Source organism: Myxocyprinus asiaticus, chromosome 46 (genome assembly GCF_019703515.2).
Source record: "Myxocyprinus asiaticus isolate MX2 ecotype Aquarium Trade chromosome 46, UBuf_Myxa_2, whole genome shotgun sequence".
Taxonomy (NCBI): Eukaryota; Metazoa; Chordata; class Actinopteri; order Cypriniformes; family Catostomidae; genus Myxocyprinus; species Myxocyprinus asiaticus.
In genome coordinates, this window is record NC_059389.1 from 21,965,074 (window position 1) to 21,987,855 (window position 22,782).

Genomic DNA, 22,782 nt, shown 5'->3' on the forward strand with positions numbered 1-22,782 from the left:
ACCAAAGCCAATCGTTGTCCGATTAACATGAATACATGTTAGACTAAGATGAGCTGCAATCACATTAGCTACTGTATGTCTGTTAGTCCAACTTAGCAAAAATTGGGACTAAACTTTATTCAGACTCAAGCATTTACATGACATTTTAAAGACAAATTGTTTCAGTCCAACTGAAATTGAACTTTTAAAGGGCATGTGAGTGAGTCTATACTGACTGTGAGTGGGCCCAACGTGATGCAACAAAAATAGAAAATATATGACAACAAAATATCATATGTGGCTTGTGTTCTTTCATCAGTTACTCTTATGTCAACTCAAACTCATATGCCTTTCTTCCGTGAAACACAAAGATATTTTAATTGAGTAACTATAACTCCTTTTTCACTATAAATATTAACATCAGATGTCTCCTTGGCAATAACGATTTTCAGCTAGATTACACTTCCTAGCGCCATCTAGTGTTCTGCGCATGCGTCAAGCTGGATCGCTTCAGAAGACATAGATTAAACCACTCAAATCTTATGGATTACCTTTATGCTCCCTTTATGCTCACTGTACTCTCCTCTCCACCAATAGCTGGTGTGTGGTGGGTGTAATGGTGTACAATGTCTGCCGTCATGTCATCAAGGTGGATGCTGCACACTGGTGGTGGTTGAGGAGATTCCCTCAATACTGCAAAGCGATTTGAGTGTCTAGAAAAGCACTATATAAATGTAAGGAATTATTATTATTATACCTAATTAATATATGATCTTTTTTCGGAGCTTAAAATGTGGTCACCATTTATTTGCATTGTATGGACAAAAACACCTCATATCTCCATTAAAATATCTTCGTTTGTGTTTTGTGGAAGAAAGAAAGTCATGCAAGTTTGAGATGGTATAAGGGTGAGTTAATGTTGATAGAATTATCATTTGTAGGTGTACTATTCCTTTAATGCTAGTTGTACTGGCATTGAGACTGGTTAGGATATGGTGTAATAATTAACAACATGATTTTAACCAGCCTTCTCTTTGATCTGTCAGACCACAGGCCAGTGTTTCTGCCAGCCAGAGTATGGAGGCAGACAGTGTGATGAGTGTGGACCGAATCACTTTGGAAACCCAGATATACAGTGCATATGTAAGCGATTAATGCATGCATGGTTTTTTTCTGTTCTATATCACTCAGTGCAAATTCCATCATTTGTAAACCTTACAAGAATCCTATCACTAAAACCAACCATTCCTCATTCAGATTGTGACTGTAACATGAAGGGAACTATTCATCCAGCTTGCGACCCTTACACGGGTGAGTGCTTGTGTAGGCCAGGAGTGACTGGCCTTTTCTGTGACGAGTGCGCCCCGAGTCACGACACAAATTTTCCCACCTGTGAGCCCTGCCATGCATGCTACCAGCTCTGGGGGAAAAGCATCTCAGATGTCACACTAGATGCTGAGAGGATCAAAACTATGATGCCTTGCCCAGAGGACTTTCGGCCTAGATCTGAACTTGAAGTGTTAGAGATATTGTTGGAGAAGCTACAGAGTCTGCTTAACATAACTAGTAAGGATGAAATGGAAAAATTGGAGGAGCTCTTGGCACGCATTAGGTATAGAATTTTACATTTATGGTAACACTATGATATTTCTCCATTATTTGAATTAATATGTGTGCATTGATGGACTGAGGAATATAAAAAGTCCTTAAGCAATGTTGCTTGTAGTACCTTGACCACCAGATACTACATGACTTTATTTGTTAAATCGACGCATAAAGTGGCACTATAAATGTGTACAGTACAGTACAATCTGGCTGAATGAACAGTCTAGACCAGTGGTTCCCAGCCCTGTTCCTGGAGGCCCCCCAACACTGCACATTTTGTATAACTCCCTTATCTGACACACCCAATTCAGGTCATAGAGTCTCTACTAACTATGAGTTGAATCAGGTGTGTTTGATTAGGGAAATATCCTAAATGTGTTGTGTTGGGGGGCCTCCAGGAACAGGGTTTGGAACCACTGGTCTAGAACAATCATGAAATATAACATGCATGGAATTCTACTTACTCCTCAGGAACGAAACAGAGACCTTAGATCCTAATATAATCATTATCGATCCTACCACACTGATCAACACTGACATTGACAACATCCGCCATGAGTTCAACAAGGTGTTAAAGAATCTCAGAGAGAAGACAAAAGAGGTTCCAGTGACAGACATGAAAGCTCTAAATGGTTTGTATGTGAAAGTAATTAAAACTTTAAAATTACCTATAGGTTACCAACCCCAAATATTGTTGGGGCAGAATAGTACTGTACAATTTAATTTGTAAGAAATATCATTAGGTAGGTCCGGTTTTGTGCATGCCAATTTGTGTATGATGAAAGATGTATCTAACTATTATGTGTACCAATTCAACAGACACTTTGAATAATATCAAAAAGCTCTATGGTGAGTTCACTGAGAATGAGAAGAAAGTGGAAGCTGCTAAGAAGGTCCTAGAGGCCTCCAGGAAGACGAGAGAAAACGTCACACTGGAGCTTGCCAAGTGTCGAACAGGAATGATGGACAAGCTTGAGAAGAAAGTGAAAGCTCTGGGTGTAACCAAACTCAATGAGGAGGTGAGTTAAGAGATCAACTGTGTTGGGCTTTTGCTGGTTTGAAAAAGAAATCTTAGTGCCATAGTAACGAATTTCTATGTTGTAGATTTGTGGGACTCCTGGTGAGGTGGAATGTGAGAAAGCAAAATGTGGCGGAGCTTCATGCGGAAAGTGTGGGGGGCCGGGCTGTACAGGGAGTTTACCCATCAGCCTCAATGCCACCAAACTGGCAGAGATGACTGAGAAGAACATTACTGATCTCCGCAGCAAACTCAGGGAAGCAGATGCTAAGGCATGTCAAGAACATATAGCAGTACAATCTTCCTAGACTAGAGGACACTGCATTTATTATCTTAAAGGTGCACATCAGTTGTCTTGGACTTTATAATGCCACATATCAGCGTGGATGCAGCATCATGCCAAAGTAAATTATTTCTATTACTGGTGTCATTGTAGAAATGCCCTAATTGAAGGCATATTTGTCACCTATGATTAATTTATTATGCAAGCAAAAGTGTCCAATAACAAGGGGGTACCCGAGATAAAGGGCCTTTTCCAAACAGAATTTTAGCGCCCTTGAAGGGCAATGTAGGAAGGGGACGCCACTCAAAGGGTCATTCAAAACATAGGGGGGAAAAAAATGTTTTCAAGAAGGGCCCTTCCACAAGATTGTTAGCGAAGGGTACTTTCATACAGTAATGTCATGCTCCCTTCAGAGTGCCCACATCTAGAGATCTGTCCTTCAGAGTGAGCAGGGCATAGGGATGATCACTTTCAATTGGAATTATTCCAAAGTGAGTAATATGTGGCTGTTCATGTGATCTCAACATGCTGCCATCTTAGGTGGGAACAAGACACTCTAAAATACCTAGAGAAAGATATACTTTTGCATTCACCTTCATTTCAATGTCATTTGCTAAGCTAGCGCAGGGTTCCCCGGAAGTACACAAAGTGGAGTCTGCCATTATTGCTCACGGATGGTCAGTTATGGGATTGGCTGTAATGTGACTAATCACTTGTGACTGGCAGCAAAAATTTAAGTCAATTTCATGCTTTCATGCGCTATTCAAAACTATCTATCCCTAGGAAAAGATGAAATGAAATAATTTCTTCAGCTAAATTTATTTTTTGAGAAAACACAGCTACTTTTAAATAACCATAAATGAAGAAACATGCTTTGTGCCATCATTGGGTGTAGTTTCAGTATCTACCAGCAGGTGCTAATGGGGACCTGCTAACCGCTAATTCATAAAAGGGATGCATGGACAGTCATTATTCAGTTGACCGTTCAATGTGTCTGCATTTGAAACTGTGCACTTTATTCTCTAATATTTTGAGTAGCGTTTGACGCATATCCATTGCAATAAATTTTCTTTATTAACCAAATATTATGTTTACCGTGCACATCATGACCTCCTGGTAGGACTACCCTTATGTAGAATAAAAGAGCTTTTTGATATTTTAAGTGATATGACTGAAGCATTCATGTAATATATATATATATATATATATATATATATATATATATATATATATATATAAAGATTATGAGGAGAAGCTACCAAATGCACCTTTAATTTATACACTTATACAGATATTGCTTCTGGTTTAAAGTATGTGTCTGTATTTGTGTGTTAGTGTTTCCAGAGGACCTTTAGTTTACTTGATTTTCAGAACCCATGACACAGCTTTTAATTGTTTTGTATCTTTTTACATGTAAAATCTAAGCCTGTTGTTATATATTGTATAATTTTCTATTTTTAGCTCGTCAACACCACGGAAATGACTGATTACATCAAAGATCAAGCAGAGGACCTGATGAATAAAATTAATCAGACTAAGAACAAATCTGAGAAGGAGAAGAATGACACCAAGAACCTTATAGAGAAGGTCAAGAACTACCTCAGAGGTAATACATGTAATGAATCAATTACTGTATTTCCGGAATATACTGTTAATAAATAACAATTTCATCTTCCGAAAGGTTCTGTGACTTATAGTCCAAAAGCGACTTATTTATTCATAACTGATGTCGGCAAGTTAAACACACCGAATGCCTAAACACATACAGATATGCTTACACACAAACAGATGAAAACATCAGTCATAATGACGGTAGTAGCATTTTAAAGTAACCTATTCAGAGTATTTAGCCTTCACAAAGTATTTTATTTAACTAGTTTAAATATTCTACCCACCATAACATTACTGTGCTAACAAACTCTAAAGCACTGTCAAACTAAACTCTTCACATGTGACTTTATTTCCAGAAAATAGGGTACAAGCTTCTAGTGAAGCTAACCTGGTTTTTTGATACCCAGTTGGGAAGAGAATCTGGTCATGCCTTCAAGGGATATTTCACCCAAGAATGAAAATTCTGTCGTCATTTACTCACCCTCAAGTTGCTTCAAATCCTTATGATTTTATTTCTTCTGAGGAACACAAAAGGAGGCAGAATGTCTAAGCTGCTCTTTTCCATACAACGAAAGTAGACAGTGACCAGTGGCTGTCAAGCTCTACAATGGACAAAAAGTACCACAAAAGTACAAGTAGTCAATATGGGTTTCAAGGGTGATAGATGATAACAGAACCATAATACTGCTTTAATGTTTCAGAGAAAAATGTACATGGTAAGGTTTGTTTACATTTCTTTTCTTAAGACATAAAGGAAAGCTGAGTGAGGTATTGTACCCTAACAGATGAGCTGGTGAAGCCAGAGGACATTGAAAAATTGGCAAATGCTGTGTTGTCCATTCAGCTGCCCAAGTCCCCTAATGAAATGAGGAACATGATTGAGGACATCAAGAACATCCTGTCAAACTTCACAGATGTTAATGAGGATCTGGAGAACTTGGAGAAACACGCCAAAATAGCTGAAATCATGAAAGAGAAGGCCAAAGAAATCTTGTAAGTCTGTGCCTCAAAGCTTTATAAGTGTCTCTTTGCTTTATAAAGCTGGTTACCAGCTTCACATATCCTGCACCGTTGTTTTTTTTTTAACCAGGAACAGAACCAAGGAAATTGATATGAGGGAGTTAGAGAAAGTATTGAATGATACAGCAGAGCTCCATGACAAGATAATCAATGATCTGGTCAAGGCTGAAGAAAACAATGACGATATCCGTGGCAAAATTAACAAGGTAATAATTCATGTTTCCTCTACACTGTACAAATGTTAAAATGAATGCTGGTTCACATGCATTCATTAGATTCTAAATTGTTAGTTTAATCTAAGTATACTTTGTATGTCCCCATAAACTGCTTTTTAATAGTGTTTTCTCATTAATTTAACCAGACTAAACCTAAACTAAAAAATATTGAGGAAAATTTGATGTCTACCCGTGCCAAAGTGTTACTGGATGAAATTACGGCACTGAAGAATAAGACAGAAATGAACAGATCTCAGGGAAAGGAGGCCAAAGCTGTGGCCGATGCAGCGCTTACCAGCGCCAATGACACTAACAAGGTAAGCCTTACAAGCACAAGTACATACATTTAATGTAAATATGCAGTATGTTGCATGTACAAACATGGTTATTGTGTGAAAGTGTACTTATAAATGGCAAAATGCATATGACCATTATGTTAGACACAAAGACGTGTGCTTTAAGAAACGCACTTGATTGAAGAACAGATGGAAGAAAATCTGTCAATGCATGTCTGGTTTGCTGTTCGTTCAGAGGTTCAGTGCCACTCTGCCTTCTGCGCTTCTCACAGAACAAGCGCATGTGAAGAGTTTTATGTGTTAGTCTAAAAACAAGTTGCAAGAATAGTGTCGTATGTGAATGCTGCAAATGATCTCAGATTTAAAGGTGCTCTGAGTTTAGTTTTATTTCCATGGAGTAGCTTGCTTTTTACTCGCATTGTGAACGCAACTCTGCAGGTTTAGTTTATTCTGACGTCACATAATTCCATATATTTGTGGCTGTACACATTACCATACAAAAGGGCATGCAATGACATTGGGGCAACAGAGGAAATGTAATGTGTTTATTTTATAAATATTATATGGTATTATATATATATATATATATTCTACTATAAAATACCATATAATAAAGTGGCTGGTAAAACTGGGGACTCATCTGTCACTATTGCTGGTGGGCAAAAAAGTTAATTTAGTACCCTGATTATTATACTGAGATAGAAAGCATATTTTCTAGGGCTGCCGTTTAATGTGTTAATTTGGTGCGATTTAATTATATGAAAAATTATGTGTCCAAACAAAATCACACAATCAATGTAACAAGGCAATTTTCCATTATAACGAATGTTCCTACCACCTAAGCCAGTGGTTCTTCAATTTTTTAGGTCACTCCCCCTTTTGAAAGTAGAAAAACTTCAGTGCAATATTTAGACTTTTAAAGACACTTTTTGAATTGTCTAAATTGTCTGTTGCCACAGTATATGTATATGATGCAATGTATTCGAATTATCTGAATTATAATATTTATTATATTATATTAACAATTATTTTAATTACTATATACTAAATTATCATTGTTTGGGGCTTTTCTCAGTAAATATTGATACGCGATAATTACGATTCATTCGATTATTAACAGCCCTAATATTTTCTTTGGCAGGATCTTGAGGAGCTCAAAGATCAGTTTGAAAAATTTAAATCGGGTAACAAGAACAAGAGTGTTAATGAAGAGGCTAATGAACATCTGAAGAACATCACAAGTGAGGCAGAAAATCTGGCTAAAGATGTTGAAGATAAAATGAAACAAATTGAAGGTGCGTGTCATAAAAGTTTAGCATTTGGTTCTTTTACAGATAAACATCAGTTGCATGCTAGTATTACAGCGATTGGAGCTCTACAAGAAGCAGACTTAATTTAATCGTAATATGGCTTAAGAAGGTGTTAATTGCTTTCTAACCTTTGCCAAAATAAAAATACTTCATTATCACTGTGGTTTCAGACTTGGAAAAAAGGATTCTGGATGCAATCCAAAGAAAAGATGAGAAAATGAAAGATTTGGAGGCACTCCAGGAGGAGGCAAATTATTTGAGGGACTTCATTGTTGACAAGGTGGATAAATTCAGTTTGTGCTCCACTTAGGCCTGCAAGGGCTTCCCTTCCTCAAAATTAGAGGAAGCACTCTTAAGTTTTTGCCACAGAAGAATGCTAAAGGCAATGCTGGACAAAACCACCTCTGACTGGGATCAACTCAGTCCTTTACGGGTTTGTTTGCTAACTTTTTGATTACAATTCAGTGCTACAAACTGGTTCTCATCAAGCACCAGAGATACCTTGTTGTCAGATTCTGGTTCTGTCCAGTTTTTAACATGAATATAGATGTTTTATTTTTAATATGCATATATCATCTCACAATAATGGTGTAATCTGATGTTTTTCATTATTAATTTCTTTATATTATGTTTTATGGCAGTAATCCCAAATTATGCAGCAGTCCTACAATGAAAATCTCACAAAGGGAATGCATAATTTAGACTTTCCACAAGGGGTCTCAGGAGTACAAACTGAAAAGCATAATGCATACTGTAAGCAATGCATCCCACTGATTTTAAGTAAAGGAGAAATACATGTGGGGGAAACTAAGTGTAATACAAACAGTACAAATACTGACAGTACTGATAAAGTTTTGGCTGTGATTTAGAGGGTATCTGCTCCTCGGTGGTGTATGCAAGCAGAACAGTGGGTGCATAGCAGAGATGCCATTTCTTTTCTTGTTTAAAGCTATTAGATTATGTCTGAACATATTCCTAAGCTTCCTAAATTAAAAAGTAAAGCACTTCAAATGCTTTTAAGTATTTTGCATGTTTTGTTTTTTAACTTTCCTGCTTCTTGGATAAGTTATTTAAACCTTAATCTACTTTAGCATTACTTTTCAGTTGTACAGCCTTACAGCTGCTCCATATGCAATAAGATAAGTCAGTCAAGTTTAGATAGAATGCCTGCTGATTTCGGAATGTGTTCGTTTGTCTCTCGCAGGAGGTGGAAGGTTTGTCTCTTTTGTGCTGTGCTGTTAACAGCCGTTCTGTTTACTATTGACTTGCAAAACCAACAGATAGTTATTTCATTGATCTATCCAAGTTACCCCCCCCCCCCCCCCCCCACACACACACACACTTTAGTTCTTGAGACACATTTGATCTGATTTCATCTTCATTTTAAGCCACCAAGGTGTAGGAAAGATAAAATTTCTGAAGTATAGTGGTGGGTGTATTAAGTCTTCTTTTTTTTCTTATAACACTGGTTTTTTTATATATAATTTGTTTGTTATGGTAGTTTAGGTTAAATTGAGTCAGTCTTGCTGAATGATTAAATTGTTTCTCTTGGATTTAAGAACCACCTACGGTTAAATTAAATCCAATATCTCAAAGCAAATAATATAGAGAAAACTGGAGCTTGGTGAAAACAATATACGTGAGCTGATTTAAAGCAAAGATGCTCTTCACTGACTTATCATAAAAAGACTGACCATTGAAACAGTCATTACATGTGCAGTTTAGGTTATAATCAAAACCTACTGCAAATCATACTACAAGTACTGTAAGTCTACATACCTACCTGACATGGTATTGTCTTTTCACTGCCTTGCAACTTGGATTATTACACTAATTTATCTCAACCAAGACAACCACAAGATCCACATCAGTTCCACATGAACCTCCTGCCCCTCTGACTCACCTTTAATCAATCTAATTACTGAGGAATTCCTCCCATTTCACTGATCACAGGTCAGGTCATTTCAGGTTATAATCTTTGGAAGTAAGAATAACTGTTAACAAAATTGTTGTTAGGGAGTTGTAATTGCTGCACCTGAGAAGTTTAACATTTGTGAAATGTGATTTTTATCTTGAATAAAAACATATCTGTTGCAACCATAGGTTGTATTCTTTGTTTTAACACCAGTAACAAAAAAGTACCACAGTACTACCATGTATTTTTTTTGTTTTGTTTTTACATATAACATGGTAATACCATGGTATTATTTGGAGCCGTGGTATTCATCTAAAACCATCACTTTATCATGGTACAGTTAAAAAAAAAAACTTTTTGTAAGGGAAACTGGAGAAATGGTCAACAAATCACCTACCTGACATTGTATTAGTCTTCTCCTGTTACATACAGGACAAAAAGTTGACTACATTACCATTTTAGAGCAAACATTACTTCACATTTCAGTCTTTTCCAAAGACTTTTCAGTCACAAACACAATCCCGCCCTTTTTGATGGAGGGAAGATAAAATTACCTTTCCTGAGGGACCTTTTCAAATCCCATTATTTCCTCACTGTATGAAAATCTTTGCTTTCAATGTAATTAATTTGTTGTGTAGATATAGTCGAGTTTGTTGTACGTGCATTTGATTGCTCAAATTTGTTTTTTGACCGACTTCTGGCGCAAATGTAACTTAACTTAAGCCAAGTGTACACTACATGACTTGCAGTCGGCGTCCTGTGACTCACAGTCCGGTTTTTTGTCATGCTGGTGCCAACACTACAGGACTGTAGTGTATCAACTACATGGCCATTCGTCCTTGCCTGAGACCATGTGTATACTGGTATTAAGATGAGTTTTGGCTGATCCAATCAAAAATGTACAAGCAAGACACATCACCGTTACACCTGGCCGTCTCTTTTGACCACTTGTGTTCGGATTTCGAGGAGAGAGTCTCTGATTTCATGATTTCATTTCATTATGTCTGTGTTTTACTGAATAATAATAAAATGCAAAAAAGTAAAAGACGAGAAAGAAAACCGCTAAAAATTCCCAAAAATGACATTTAGAGCAGAATTCTGAGTTATTTTAGTGCAGACCTGTAACTGAGCTTCTAGTGTGCATGCTGCTCATATCTGTGTCCCTATGAGTGGAGTGCATTGAGTGCAGTTCATACATTCGCTTTTTTAAAACTTCCGATCAGAGGGGCCTGGGTATCTCAGCGATTATTGACGCTGACTACCACCCCTGGAGTTGTGAGTTTGAATCCAGGGTGTGCTGAGTGACTCCAGCCAGGTCTCCTAAGCAACCAAATTGGCCCGGTTGCTAGGGAGGGTAGAGTCACATAGGGTAACCTCCTCGTGGTCACGATAAAGTGGTTCTCGCTCTCAATGGGGCGTGTGGTAAGTTGTGCGTGGATCGCAGAGTGTAGCATGAGCCTCCACATGCTGTAAGTCTCCGTGGTATCATGCACAGCGAGCTACATACGTGATAAGATGTGCGGATTGACAGTCTCAGAAGCGGAGGCAACTGAGACTTGTCCTCCGCCACCCGGACTGAGGTGAGTAACCACCACGAGGACCTACTAAGTAGTGGGAATTGGGCATTCCAGAATTGGGGAGAAAAGGGGATAACTCAGTCATAAGCCCGTGCACACATTACGAGTCAGTTTATCTGAAAATCGTACAGGTGCAATTGTACACGACACGATATTACGACCTGGTGAATTCCAGAGCAATCACATGAATTTTCACGCTATTTATCATTATAAGACATAAAGCCAGATGAGGACCTTGTTTAATTTCTTGTAGCTTGCGATTTAAAAAATAAAAAAGAAGACTGGCATGGCCAGTGGCTGCATTAGCTGAAAACTCATCTGCCGATTCAAAAAAATAAAATAAAAAAATAAAAAATTTTTTGCAAATTATTAGAAATGCTGTACAACATTTGACACATTCACATTTCAAAGGGAGGCTGTGTGATTTCATGACTGCATACATCAATCATAATGTCAGTGCGTTGCTGCTGCCAGTTACTGCATGACAATAAAGTGTACAAAATGAACAAGATTAAAAAGAAAGAGCGCAAAATTCGCACACCGTGTCTGTCAGTTATACTTGGATTTAATTTAAGCGCAAATATGATGTTTAGTGCAGAATTCATAGTTATTTTAGTGGAGTAGGCTACCTGAACTATTCAGCTTTAGATGTAGGCTATGTCCTTCACTGCTTGCATGTTGATAGCAGACATGCTGAAGAAGATCCGTGAGGTCTTCTGTTCCATGTGAATGCGATTTAAAACCGCACACAGCAAAGTTTAAAAATCTTGTTTTAGCACAGCGGTTGATTGACAGATAGAACTTTCAACCTAGAAGTCCTTGGTTTCACAAGACACACATTAAAAAAAAAAAAAAAAACTTCATATACAATTATAACTGATGCTATACCCTCCTAAATGTCATCCTAGAACTGGAAAAAATGCAAGTATGACAAATAAAAATAGACTGTGACGGAAATGTTACAACTCTGTCCGTCAGAATGATAAAGATTGTTTTCTAGCGCAACTCATTTGGCAAATGATTTGTTTGAAGAGCAGAGAACAGCATGGCCTTTCTGTAGAATCCTTCCCAGTGATGTGGTCGTGAAAAATATGGGAAAAACAGTTTTAACATGACCATTTTCTCCAAATGTGTAAAAGCTTCATGAACACTCAGTTTTCATTGATTGTGTGAGTTGTAACACCTTCTCCTGATTGGTCAACTTCAGGTAGATCGCCAAATCGAATTTAAGCCGACAGCGGCCAAATTTTTTGACATTTTTAAAAATTATCGGGAGGTAAGCCGCTCAGCTCCGCTCGTAATTCCTCTCACACGATGCGAGCCTGCGACCACACGAGCACCAACGATTTCCATGCGATCTCTCCCGACTGGAAAAAATCGTCGGTAGCTTGCACGTCAGCCGAAAATCGCACCGTGTACGCCCACATTAGTGTCGTACTGTTTCAAACGGATCGCCAAAAATGCATCTTAAAGGTAAGGTAACGAAATTCATTAACAAACTTGCGCAGTTTATTCTTGATACGTGTAAAAAAAAACAAATACGAAAGAACAACTCTCGCCGTTTTCGTGCTTTATTGGCACCACTTGCAAAGGAAAAAATAATACAAACATCTGATAATAATACAAAACAGCGGGTAGGGAGATGTGTGTGAGGTTTTATTTTATTATCTTATTATTTTTGTCTACCTTGCTCTTCTCTTTCAAGAAACTGGAAAGAACGGCTGGCTCCCATTTACACGTATTTGCTAAAGGAAACTTAATCTGTTTAAGAAAAACAGATTAAAATAATAAAGACAGAGGGTATAGGGAGATGTGGGTGAAGTCTAATTTTATTATATTCTAATTATTTTTTGTCTTCTGCTTCCTAATACCTTGCCCTCCTCTTGCGCTCTCTTTATATTTCATTGGTTGTGGCTCATTGTCCATCTTTCGCTCGTCAAGACAGTGTGTACACATGACGACATGATGTCTAGATATCAGGCAGTTTTGAAAACAGTCGTAGGACTCGTCTCGGCCTGTCGCAGGAGTGCGCACACAACAAGACCTTTCATCGTGAGATCCGAGACTTCTCGTTGCAGACCAGTCGCCAATTCAAAACATCAAAGGAGACGAGCTTGAGTCGTGTAGTGTACACCAGGCATTACGACCACCTTTGTGAAATACACGGGGGGAGGGTTTGACTTTGAGGCGCTGTGGGCATGCGCAGAGGAGAGCGGTGGGAGAAAAAGTTTTACGAAGCTCAATCTGAATGATTTGCAAAGGCGCAGTCTGAAGGAAGCACACTCAGCGCTGCAGTTTCCACAGCACAGTCAGGATTACTGCAACCCTGCTGAAGAAAGAATCAGGAAACATGTTGTTACATATTGCAGCAGCCCTTATAAGTAAGTTTTTAACGGTATATTAGCAGATTTGATTTTTGTGCCGATTTAATGTAGATATCTTTTATGTCGTTTTGTTGTAAAATAAAAAATAATAATAATAATAATTATGAAATACTTTTGATCATGCTACTAAAGTATCTTTAATAGACTATAAAGTTTATATAATCAGTTTTGCTCTATTCCAAATGCCTACTGAAAAAAAAACAGTTTAAATCAGCCTTATATGGTCTTAGATGGTCTAAAATTGTCTTAGATGGTTTAAGCTGGTCTCCTAGCCTGGCCAAGCTTGTGCTCAGCTGGTTTAAGCTGATCTCTAGCTTGACCAGCTGAAAAGTTTCTAAAACCTCTCTAAAACCAGCCAAATGACCATGGAGGTAGACCAGCAGAAACCATCTTAGGCTGGTTTAAACATTTTTGTTTTTTTCTTCAAGCAGAGAGAGAGAGAGAGAGAGAGAGAGAGAGACTTGCGACATCCCCCTCCCAGTCCAATGAATAACCACTTGCAAAGATTGCATCTTAGTACCGGCCCAGTTATCAATTAATTTTTACAATATCTGCATGTTCTCTTGTGAAATATTTCTCTCTCTTTTTAAATTTTTTAATTATACGTATTAATTGAATTTATTTCAGCATTGGCATTTCTATCACAATTTCACAAACCCTGTTTGAAAAAACCCTGTTATAGGATCATTATAGAACATTGCATCTTTATTTAAATACTGTAGTCATGTGACCCAACACATGTTATACACTGAGGCAGATCAGACATAATAAAATTGATTTATGCATATGCGCATTCTTTCGTATTGTTTATGATATAATGGGTACTGGTATGATGGCCTTTTTTTCCACTCAACATGTCCTAAATTTTGAGCTTTTCTAAAACTGAAGCTTCAAGGACCACGACAACACAAGAATAAACATAGATGATCATCAATTTTAATCAATTCAAATTAATGGTTTTCTTCCACAAAGGTTTAGGGACATGGGCTCTTGCACAGGTTCCCGAGCTGGGAGATGTTTGCACAGAGGGGAGCTGTTATCCTGCAACAGGAGATCTGCTCATTGGAAGAGCTGACCAACTTTCGGCCACCTCAACATGCGGTATTCAAAAACCTGAGCCATTTTGTATCGTCAGTCATTTGCAGGTAATTTATATACACTGTATCTAAAAAAACTAGTCTTCACAGTCAAAAAATGCTGATGTTTTGACATTGTAAGACTTGCTAAAACACATTGTTAATTACCTTTGAATTAAATGTTGTTTTGCGATGGGATATCTAATCATTTGACAGTGATGGAAATATGACGTACTTCTATTTCGGGTTTCGTAATATGATAACTGCACCCCTGTTGGCTCTATATTTGTGCTAATAATTACATACCCCAATTGAGGATTTATGAGTTAAAGGTTTTTCCCCACAAAAACATCCCCAGGGCTTTAATCCAGCTTTATTGCATTCTTGTTATTTCATGTGGGTGTATTTGGAACATGCAAACTATGTTTGCCTTTAGAGATTTGATTCTGGACCTATCCCCTTTGGATGTCTAGACCACATCATTGTAGACAAAACACCCCAAAATGTTTTATATAGGTTTATAGGGGCTTTTTAATGCTCATTGATTATCACTCATTCCAGACCATAAGAGAGAGATAATTGCTTCAGAGAGATAGTCTTGGCTCAAGAGAAAGCAAGAAATTGCTTTACATCCTTGCTTTTATCAGTTCTTTTGATCACAGATCTTCATGTCTTTGCCTCTTTTAACCTTTAGTCATTTGAAACTAAGTGGTTTCATCAAAGACAAACCTTTGAGGTGAAACATTTTGACTTAGAGCTTATGGTATGCAGACAGTCATTAAAAATGGTTGTGATGTCATTATCCTTCCTGATTAGGTCAAATGGTGGTTATAAGGTAGATGTAAAGCTAGAACATGCTATTGTTAGAACATACGTTTAATTTATGAAGCTAATCACATTCCAATACCACCAACACCATACAAGTCCTAACTTTCAGTCAACATTGCTTCAACAGGTTTTTAATTAAAAGAAAAATGTCATTAAGTGACACACACCAAACACTATACATCTGGAGAGCAAATGAAATCAGTGCTGTCTGTAGGCTAGCAAACTTTGAAACTGCTGTTTCATGTAAATCAGACCTTGTGGGTGGAATTGCTATGTTATCTCAGACTCCTTCAGTCATTCATTGCATTTGGAGAAATCTGTATAGCATCACAAGAATGCAATTGACATTTTCTGGTTTTTCCTCCCCCCCCCATCTCAGGAAGAGAAGAAGTGCTTTGTGTGCGATTCCAGAATTCCCTACAATGAGCAGACGCACCAAGTAACCAGCCATGGAATTGAAAATGTCGTCACTACTTTTGCCCCAAACCGCCTCAAGACTTGGTGGCAGTCGGAAAATGGTGAGTTTAGTTACGGCTTCAAAATAAAACCAATATTTCTCATCTTCTTTCCTTTGCAGTGCTATTTCTGTACTCTACTGTTTTTTGGTATTTGTCTATTGTTTAGTCTTGGTTGTAAAAGGCTATAGTCACCTAACAGTTCTCTTGGGAATACAGGAAGGCTGTGAAACAAGGTCTTATTAGAGGGAACTCTCTCTCCTTAGAGCGTCTGTTAGTTCCCCTATAATCAGACCAAGGCCAGTTAAGATGATGACCTGTCTTTAAAGTGTGCACTGACAGTTTCTTTCCCTTGGGAAAAAGGTTTCCACCTGCTTTTTGCCCAGTTGTGTTAAAATGGGGTAAAACCTCAGAGTCAGATACATAAAGAATCAGCCTTACACTTCAGTTATATTGTGTAACACTAAAAGTGCATTATTTTATTTTTGAAACTTGGTCATGTTGGGAATATGACCAACTAGCTAAACCACTCAAATCTTCGATAGTAGTTGACCGATATTGGTTTTTCAATAGCTTATACCGGTATCTAGAGAACAGATTGCCCGAGAGCCTTCATAAAACCGATATATAGTGCAATTTAATTAAAAAAAGACCTTTAAATTGCTGAAGTTAATTAAAAAGACATGTATTTTACACAACATTTTCTTAATATGTTTATTTTTTGTTGGCAAAACTGCTGGTCGATATTTAAACTAACTCAAGGGGGCAGTCACACCTCTGGTAACATAATGTTTAGCAGCCAGTGTTGATAATGTTAAAATGGCCAAATATCAGCCGATTAATCGGCCTGGCGTGCGTTTCCCATACAAAGACGCAACTCACTGCTTAACCACAATAGTTTCCCGAAACCATAGTAACTGTAGCTATGTTTCAATCAATGTTTTTTATGCACATTTTGGGATATTGCATAAAAACTGCTGGATGGAAACACCAAGATGCGAATAAATCTCCAGAAATGCGCATAAAAAATGTATACGCTCGCTTGAGGTGGATACGTTTTTTAATCAATAAGAAGAAATGCGCATAAAATATGATGGAAACACATTTACCGAATAAACGCCTATTGAATTTGTTAGGAATAAAAGTTGCGCATCCAAAAGGTCATTTGACTGAAAAACTCGCTCATTACTGGACTATCCAGTGGACCAATCATCGCATCTGAAATGTTGCTCTTGTCATCCTGAAACAATGGTGTCTAGAAAATCCAAAGCCTACAAAGAGTTTGCAGAGCAAATAAGTCGAAAACATTTGAACTGTATGGAAGAGAAGGTTTATTGACACTTTTGAAAAATATCTTATAGATCCGCACGGTATAGTCATAAGGATGGATGAACGCACATATATAGTGCTCCCAGAAGTGTGTGATGTGCTGTTGCTCCCAAACATGAGACATGTGTTTTGTCTGCATGCTCTAAACGCATTATTAAAAAAATTTAAAAAACACTCACAGTGGCTACAGTTTCTCCAGAAGTGACAATTTCATCCTTTTGAACATTCTTGGATTGAAACACAGCTTATTCGCACATTGTTTTTGCGATAATATGGTTTTTCGCATAAATTTAATTTGCAACTTGGATGGAAACATAGCTTATGTCGCACATCCATTGTTTGAATCCCTTTGGTTCAACAAAATGATAGAGCTGTCAATAATGACGTTATGCAGGGGATGGAGTTATAACTTTTGTGAATATTCAATTATAAAAGCTCATTTACGTGTACACTAGAAAGCCGTTTAATTTGAGAAAGCTGTTGAAGACAGGAAAGCTGCATGCACTGTGTAGACACAAATGCTGCAATAAATGGGTTTCACTCTACGTCAAACTTTTGGGTTCCCCTGACGCACTTGAGCACATGCGCACGCTTCAAAAACATATAAATGCCACTTATGTGTTAACGTAGACACATGAAAGACATGTTCTCCAGCAGAAACCATGTGTGATAAAGTGGTTTCTCTTAACAGCCTTTAATCCCTTAAATGGCTGCATACTTGTTTATTCTGTTTCAGTACAGCGCTTTTCTGCAAAAACCCTTGAATAAGACGTTTTCTTAAATGCATGTAAACGTGGTCAAAATATTGACAGAATGAAAGATATATATAGAATAAAAGATATGGAAGCCTCAGCGAAGTTAAATGATGTTCACACAGCAAACTATCAAGGAACTATGCTTCTAACCACAGGTGGAGAGCTTTAATTAGTTCTAATCACACAACTTTGTGATGCTGTTTGGCAATGTTTGTTGGAACTATGGTTTCGGGAAACACCAAATCGTTGAACTATGTTGGTAACAATGAAGCTTGGCTAACAATACTTTTGAGAAATGCACCCCTCATTCAACCATGCAGAGTAGTGATGGTGGCATAGTGGGCTAAAGCACAGAAATTGTAAGCAGAAGGTTGCTGGTTCGAGCCCCACATCCACTACCATTGTGTCCTTGAGCAAGACACTTAACTTCAGTTTGCTCCGGGGGGATTGTCGCTGTAATAAGTGCACTGTAAGTCTGCCAAATGCATAAATGTAAATATAACCACACCAGCTGTAACAACTGAATTCTGCATGACATGCTGTATGTTCCTCAATGAAATAAGCAGACAGAGGAAAGGCAAATCCAGAGATTTACTGGTTATTGCAGCGGGGGAGTGAGAAGTCTATAGGGACAGGAAATGGGGGCCATGAATGTAACCAGAGAAGCCTGTGAATGTATAGTTTAGAGAGTGAGAGTATGGGGTGGGAGGACAGGGAAGCTTTTACTCATCAGAGATACAGCAGCAGGGTTTTTAGACCCCAGAAGCACTTTTGCAGATGAAAAAAAGTAGATGTTCAGTGTAACTATAGAGCATTACCATCTAGAAAAGCAATTGCTGTGCATTATTTCCTTATCTACAACTCCAGATATTCTGAAAGCTACTCATGTTGCTCAAGTCTCTCTTTATCACATAAGATCTTAATATGGGAGTTGTTTCTCCTTGACGGCAGTGAGAGCAAATTAAGACTTTTTTAGTCTACAGCTCATCAGATGTTTCTCCTGAGATAAAGACCCCAGTAGTCCGACATGTGTCTCATCTAGAGTTTCATAAGAGATACTAACAATCACTACATTTACATGCACCTTATAAGTTCAAAAATAAAAGGTCAATTATTCGTCTTTTTAAAATGTAATTTAAATGCTTTAGTCTGAATGAAATCTCACCAGTCCGTTTTTTGCGAAGTCGGACTAACAGACCTAAATAATGCCATAGTTGCTTGTCTTCGTCCAGCATGTATACACATTAATCCGGCCACAATTGGTCTTGGTGTTGTGCGCAGGCTTCGAAAGACAGAATTTATGCACTACAAGTATTTTACTTGTATTTGTCATCCATTTTTGCATTGTGTCATGTATACATAGACGGAGAGATTGAAAACAGTCGCTCAACTACGCAAGAACTTTCCATAGCTTGATTGTGCATGTAAACATACTGAACGTCTCAAACTGTGGTCTTTTATTTCTCACAAGAAATTTTAGGAACAACATCTGAGACAAAGTTTATACATGAAAAATATCAGAGATCTCAATTAAGTCTCCTTAGCTATAAATGAGCAACCTCTTGACTATGCTGTTTTCCTCTGGGTTTCAGTGCAGGGGTCAAAATAACTAATTTAGTCCTGCAAAAATATAACAATTGCAAAATAAAACATGTTTTGTTAGATGAGTTCTGGGTGTTCTGAGAAGATAAATTAATAAAAGATTGAATAGAATTCCTGAAAAAGTGAAGAAATACAACCCTTTGTCTTGAACTGTGTCTTTAATCTCTTTCCCAGGCTTGGAGAATGTCACAATCCAGCTAGACCTTGAGGCCGAATTCCACTTCACCCACCTCATCATGACTTTTAAGGTAAGTGGGTTAGGGACACAGTTAGTTGGTGTTGTTTGTGGTTGTTTGGAAAGTGTCACCACAGCCTGAGGTGAGATTTTAGGTCATTAACAGAGAATGTGGGAAGGGGGTGTTGATGTGGATTGGCTGGGAGGGGAGGGGAAGTGTCGCTTAGTGTGTGGCAGCCGTGGGAGGTCTGGGATAAACCCAGCTGTGTAGTCGTCTGAGACGGCTGGAATGCTTCAAATAAAGATTGAATTTCAGCTGGATCTCACTTCAGCAATACTGCAATAGCGCATATTAAACTCCATGCATCAAGCAAACAACAGTTGTCATGTTATACTTGCTACATTGATTACTGAGAATTAGCAAAGGAACAAGACTTTCATCACCCTTTTTTCCTTTTGAAATCCCCTATCTATCTATTGTTTTGTTTTTTTAACAATTAGCTTAGTTTATTAGCTATATATCAATGATCAAACTTTCTACATTGCCAAGTTAAAACGTCTACTTTGGAAGAGTAGTCAATAGAAAGAGGCTTTTGGTTCCAGATGGTCTCCTTATGACATCTAGCAGCAAGGACTAAATGGGCCATGAATATCAGCCAAACCTCACTCTCACTACCATTGCCAATAATGATGGGCAATGCCACTTATTTTCTTGTGATACCAAATACAATCAATGCCAACAATACCAGTATTATTACCAAAACTTATATCTAGGGGTTAAATTGGAATTTTTGAGGACGGGGTTTGTATTCATATTTGCATTTAACCTGAAATATTACTTCAAATGGAAATTGTTATGAATATTATGTGGAAATGTTTGGATAAAATGGTTATTTAAAATAATTTTTAAAAGCGATTATCATTAACAGTACATAAACAACAAATTATAACATCACAATGCCAACAAAATCCTATGATAATAAATGTCACTTTTAGCTTTAGCGTTATTCAGTTTAGTGAAAAAACTCCACATGATGATGTTAAAATGAGCTGAGGGATAAATACTTCTTGTCTTAAATAACTATTTACTAGTATTGTTCCACTTCAAAGCTAATGATAAGCTTTTTTTCATGCTAACATACTAAAATCACTAGTTTAAAAAACATTTAGTATGAAGGATCAATCCTCATGATACAGCATCAATATTTATTAATTTTTCAATATAGATCGGCCTATCCCTGTTCACAATGCCCTCTTGTCTGCTCTCTATCCAGACATTCCGGCCTGCTGCCATGGTTATCGAGCGTTCTTCAGACTTTGGGAAGACATGGCAGGTGTACCGTTACTTTGCCTATGACTGTGAGACCTCCTTCCCCTCCGTCTCTCAAGGACCCATGAAGAAAGTGGATGATGTTATCTGTGATTCTCGCTACTCTGACATTGAACCCTCTACTGAAGGCGAAGTAAGATATCTGATGCACTGCACGTTTACATTTATTGTACTGGAATTTCTATTTACTCTTGTTCCTTTGATTCTGAAGGCCATTTTTAGGGTTTTGGATCCAGCTTTCAGAATTGATGATCCCTACAGTCCCAGAATCCAGAGTAAGGACAAGATGTGCAAAAAGAAACAGCAACTGTGATCATTTCTCTAAAACATTTAATAATACATCCATATATGCCTATTTAAGACGTTAAATTGCCCCAATGGCCTAAAACTCCAATCAAAAGGTTGTGTTCCTAAATTGTAGCTTTTAATGTATATTCCCTGCTATAGACATGCTAAAGATTACCAATCTGAGGGTGAAGTTTACCAAGTTGCACACTCTGGGAGACAACCTTCTGGACTCCCGTGTTGAGATCAAGGAGAAGTATTACTACGCAATATACGACATGGTGGTGAGAGGAAACTGTTTCTGCTATGGTCACGCATCTGAGTGCGCCCCCGTTGATGGAGGTGGAGAGGTGGTGGATGGCATGGTGAGTTGTAGAGCTTGAGAAACATGCCTAGCATAAGTAGTTTTGTTATTAATGTGTAATTAATGTGCCATTGCTAAGATTGCACAGACTCTGCGCTTGCAGTATTCCTAACAATTATACACCCGTCCATACATTAGCTTCTTACATTTTTTTGTTAAAAAGCTGACCTTTTTGTGGCTTTTTTAACTACTATTTTGAAGAAAACATACATTTGTGATGGAAAGAAATTGTTAGAACTCACATCACAGTCCACTACTAACACAGTCTGAATCTGTTTCACATTAGTATGAAAGAATGCAGACTTCTTCATGGTTTTATTATTTAATTGTTTACAGTGCAAATATTCATGGTGCACAGGAAGTGCACGCGAAGGCTTGATTTTCAGTGTCTTGTTCACGCACAACCATATTCAAATACTTTTTATGGTGTGCGTCTTTATGTTTGTGCATGTGTTTTTTTTTTTTTTGTTGAGTGCTTTTAAAACAAGGAAGAAATACACCAAAGCAACAAGGTTCCTGTTTAGTCTGTTGTGTCCTGTGTTTACAGTCCGTCTAGACCGAGATCAGTCTTAGTCTATTACCAGCACTTACAGAAGAAATTACACCTAGATATCAATCTCAGTACATTTCTATATAAAAAAATCTCATTCAGAGGCACTGAATTAAACCTAGATCATCTCTAGGTAAAACACAGTTCTGTGAAGCTCACTTTAGGCTGCATCTGTGTATGTGCCAGGCCTGGAGTTTGTTTAATGTAGACCAGATGCATCCAGTATAAACATTTCCTGCTGCCATCAAGTCTAAAGGCCGGATTTGTGGATTTTGTGTGTTTTTTGAAAAACTTTTCATACTGTGTATAAAATGAGATAATATGTGGTGTTTTAGAAATTGTAGCTGTTGAAAATGTTTTTTTCATATGGGGGCTTTAAACATCTCCTATGCATATTTTTGCCGCTTTTACACATCCTGTTCCAAATACTACAGATTTGAGTACAATTATTTTGTTTGAGTTTGCTTGATCTTGGATATACAGTATCACTATTATGTCTGCTTTTGCTGCAGGTCCATGGCCATTGTATGTGCAATCATAACACGATGGGTTTGAACTGTGAACGCTGTCAAGACTTCTACCATGACTTTCCCTGGAGGCCCGCGGAGGGACGCAACACCAATGCCTGTAAAAGTATGACAAAGTTTGATGTTAAATTATCCCAGATTGTACACTTACATCTATGAGATGTCTGTTTAAGAGCGTTTCATTTGGAAAGGGTCACATTCTAATTATCATCTGCTAAACATTTTAATAGAAGCATATTTACAAAAGCTTTAACGCTTCACGTCACATTGCCTAAACTGCTAAATTGTGCTAA

At 37.7% G+C, this 22,782-nt stretch overlaps 2 protein-coding genes across 3 annotated transcripts in view; both read left to right on the forward strand.

The window, feature by feature from the left end:
• The window catches only part of lamb4 (laminin, beta 4), a 33,912-nt gene extending 24,833 nt beyond the window's left edge, over window positions 1-9,079 (forward strand). Inside the window, exons 26-36 of one of the 2 annotated variants that reach the window (XM_051690232.1) lie at window positions 1,026-1,122; window positions 1,237-1,591; window positions 2,056-2,216; window positions 2,404-2,603; window positions 2,689-2,874; window positions 4,347-4,491; window positions 5,282-5,489; window positions 5,587-5,722; window positions 5,878-6,048; window positions 7,169-7,322; window positions 7,508-9,079. In XM_051690232.1, the coding sequence (XP_051546192.1) occupies window positions 1,026-1,122; window positions 1,237-1,591; window positions 2,056-2,216; window positions 2,404-2,603; window positions 2,689-2,874; window positions 4,347-4,491; window positions 5,282-5,489; window positions 5,587-5,722; window positions 5,878-6,048; window positions 7,169-7,322; window positions 7,508-7,647 (1,953 nt within the window). In that variant the 3' untranslated portion in view covers window positions 7,648-9,079. Of the gene's footprint in view, window positions 1-1,025; window positions 1,123-1,236; window positions 1,592-2,055; window positions 2,217-2,403; window positions 2,604-2,688; window positions 2,875-4,346; window positions 4,492-4,852; window positions 5,490-5,586; window positions 5,723-5,877; window positions 6,049-7,168; window positions 7,323-7,507 lie in introns of those variants that run through there. The other variant, XM_051690233.1, reaches the window with a different exon arrangement.
• A 3,764-nt stretch (window positions 9,080-12,843) lies between these two features.
• The window catches only part of LOC127435997 (laminin subunit beta-1-like), a 42,399-nt gene continuing 32,460 nt past the window's right edge, over window positions 12,844-22,782 (forward strand). The window contains exons 1-8 of the mRNA XM_051689864.1: window positions 12,844-13,210; window positions 14,186-14,358; window positions 15,497-15,635; window positions 19,433-19,506; window positions 20,708-20,896; window positions 20,975-21,038; window positions 21,211-21,413; window positions 22,475-22,595. Of these exons, the coding sequence (XP_051545824.1) occupies window positions 13,180-13,210; window positions 14,186-14,358; window positions 15,497-15,635; window positions 19,433-19,506; window positions 20,708-20,896; window positions 20,975-21,038; window positions 21,211-21,413; window positions 22,475-22,595 (994 nt within the window). The 5' untranslated portion in view covers window positions 12,844-13,179. The remainder of the gene's footprint in view (window positions 13,211-14,185; window positions 14,359-15,496; window positions 15,636-19,432; window positions 19,507-20,707; window positions 20,897-20,974; window positions 21,039-21,210; window positions 21,414-22,474; window positions 22,596-22,782) is intronic.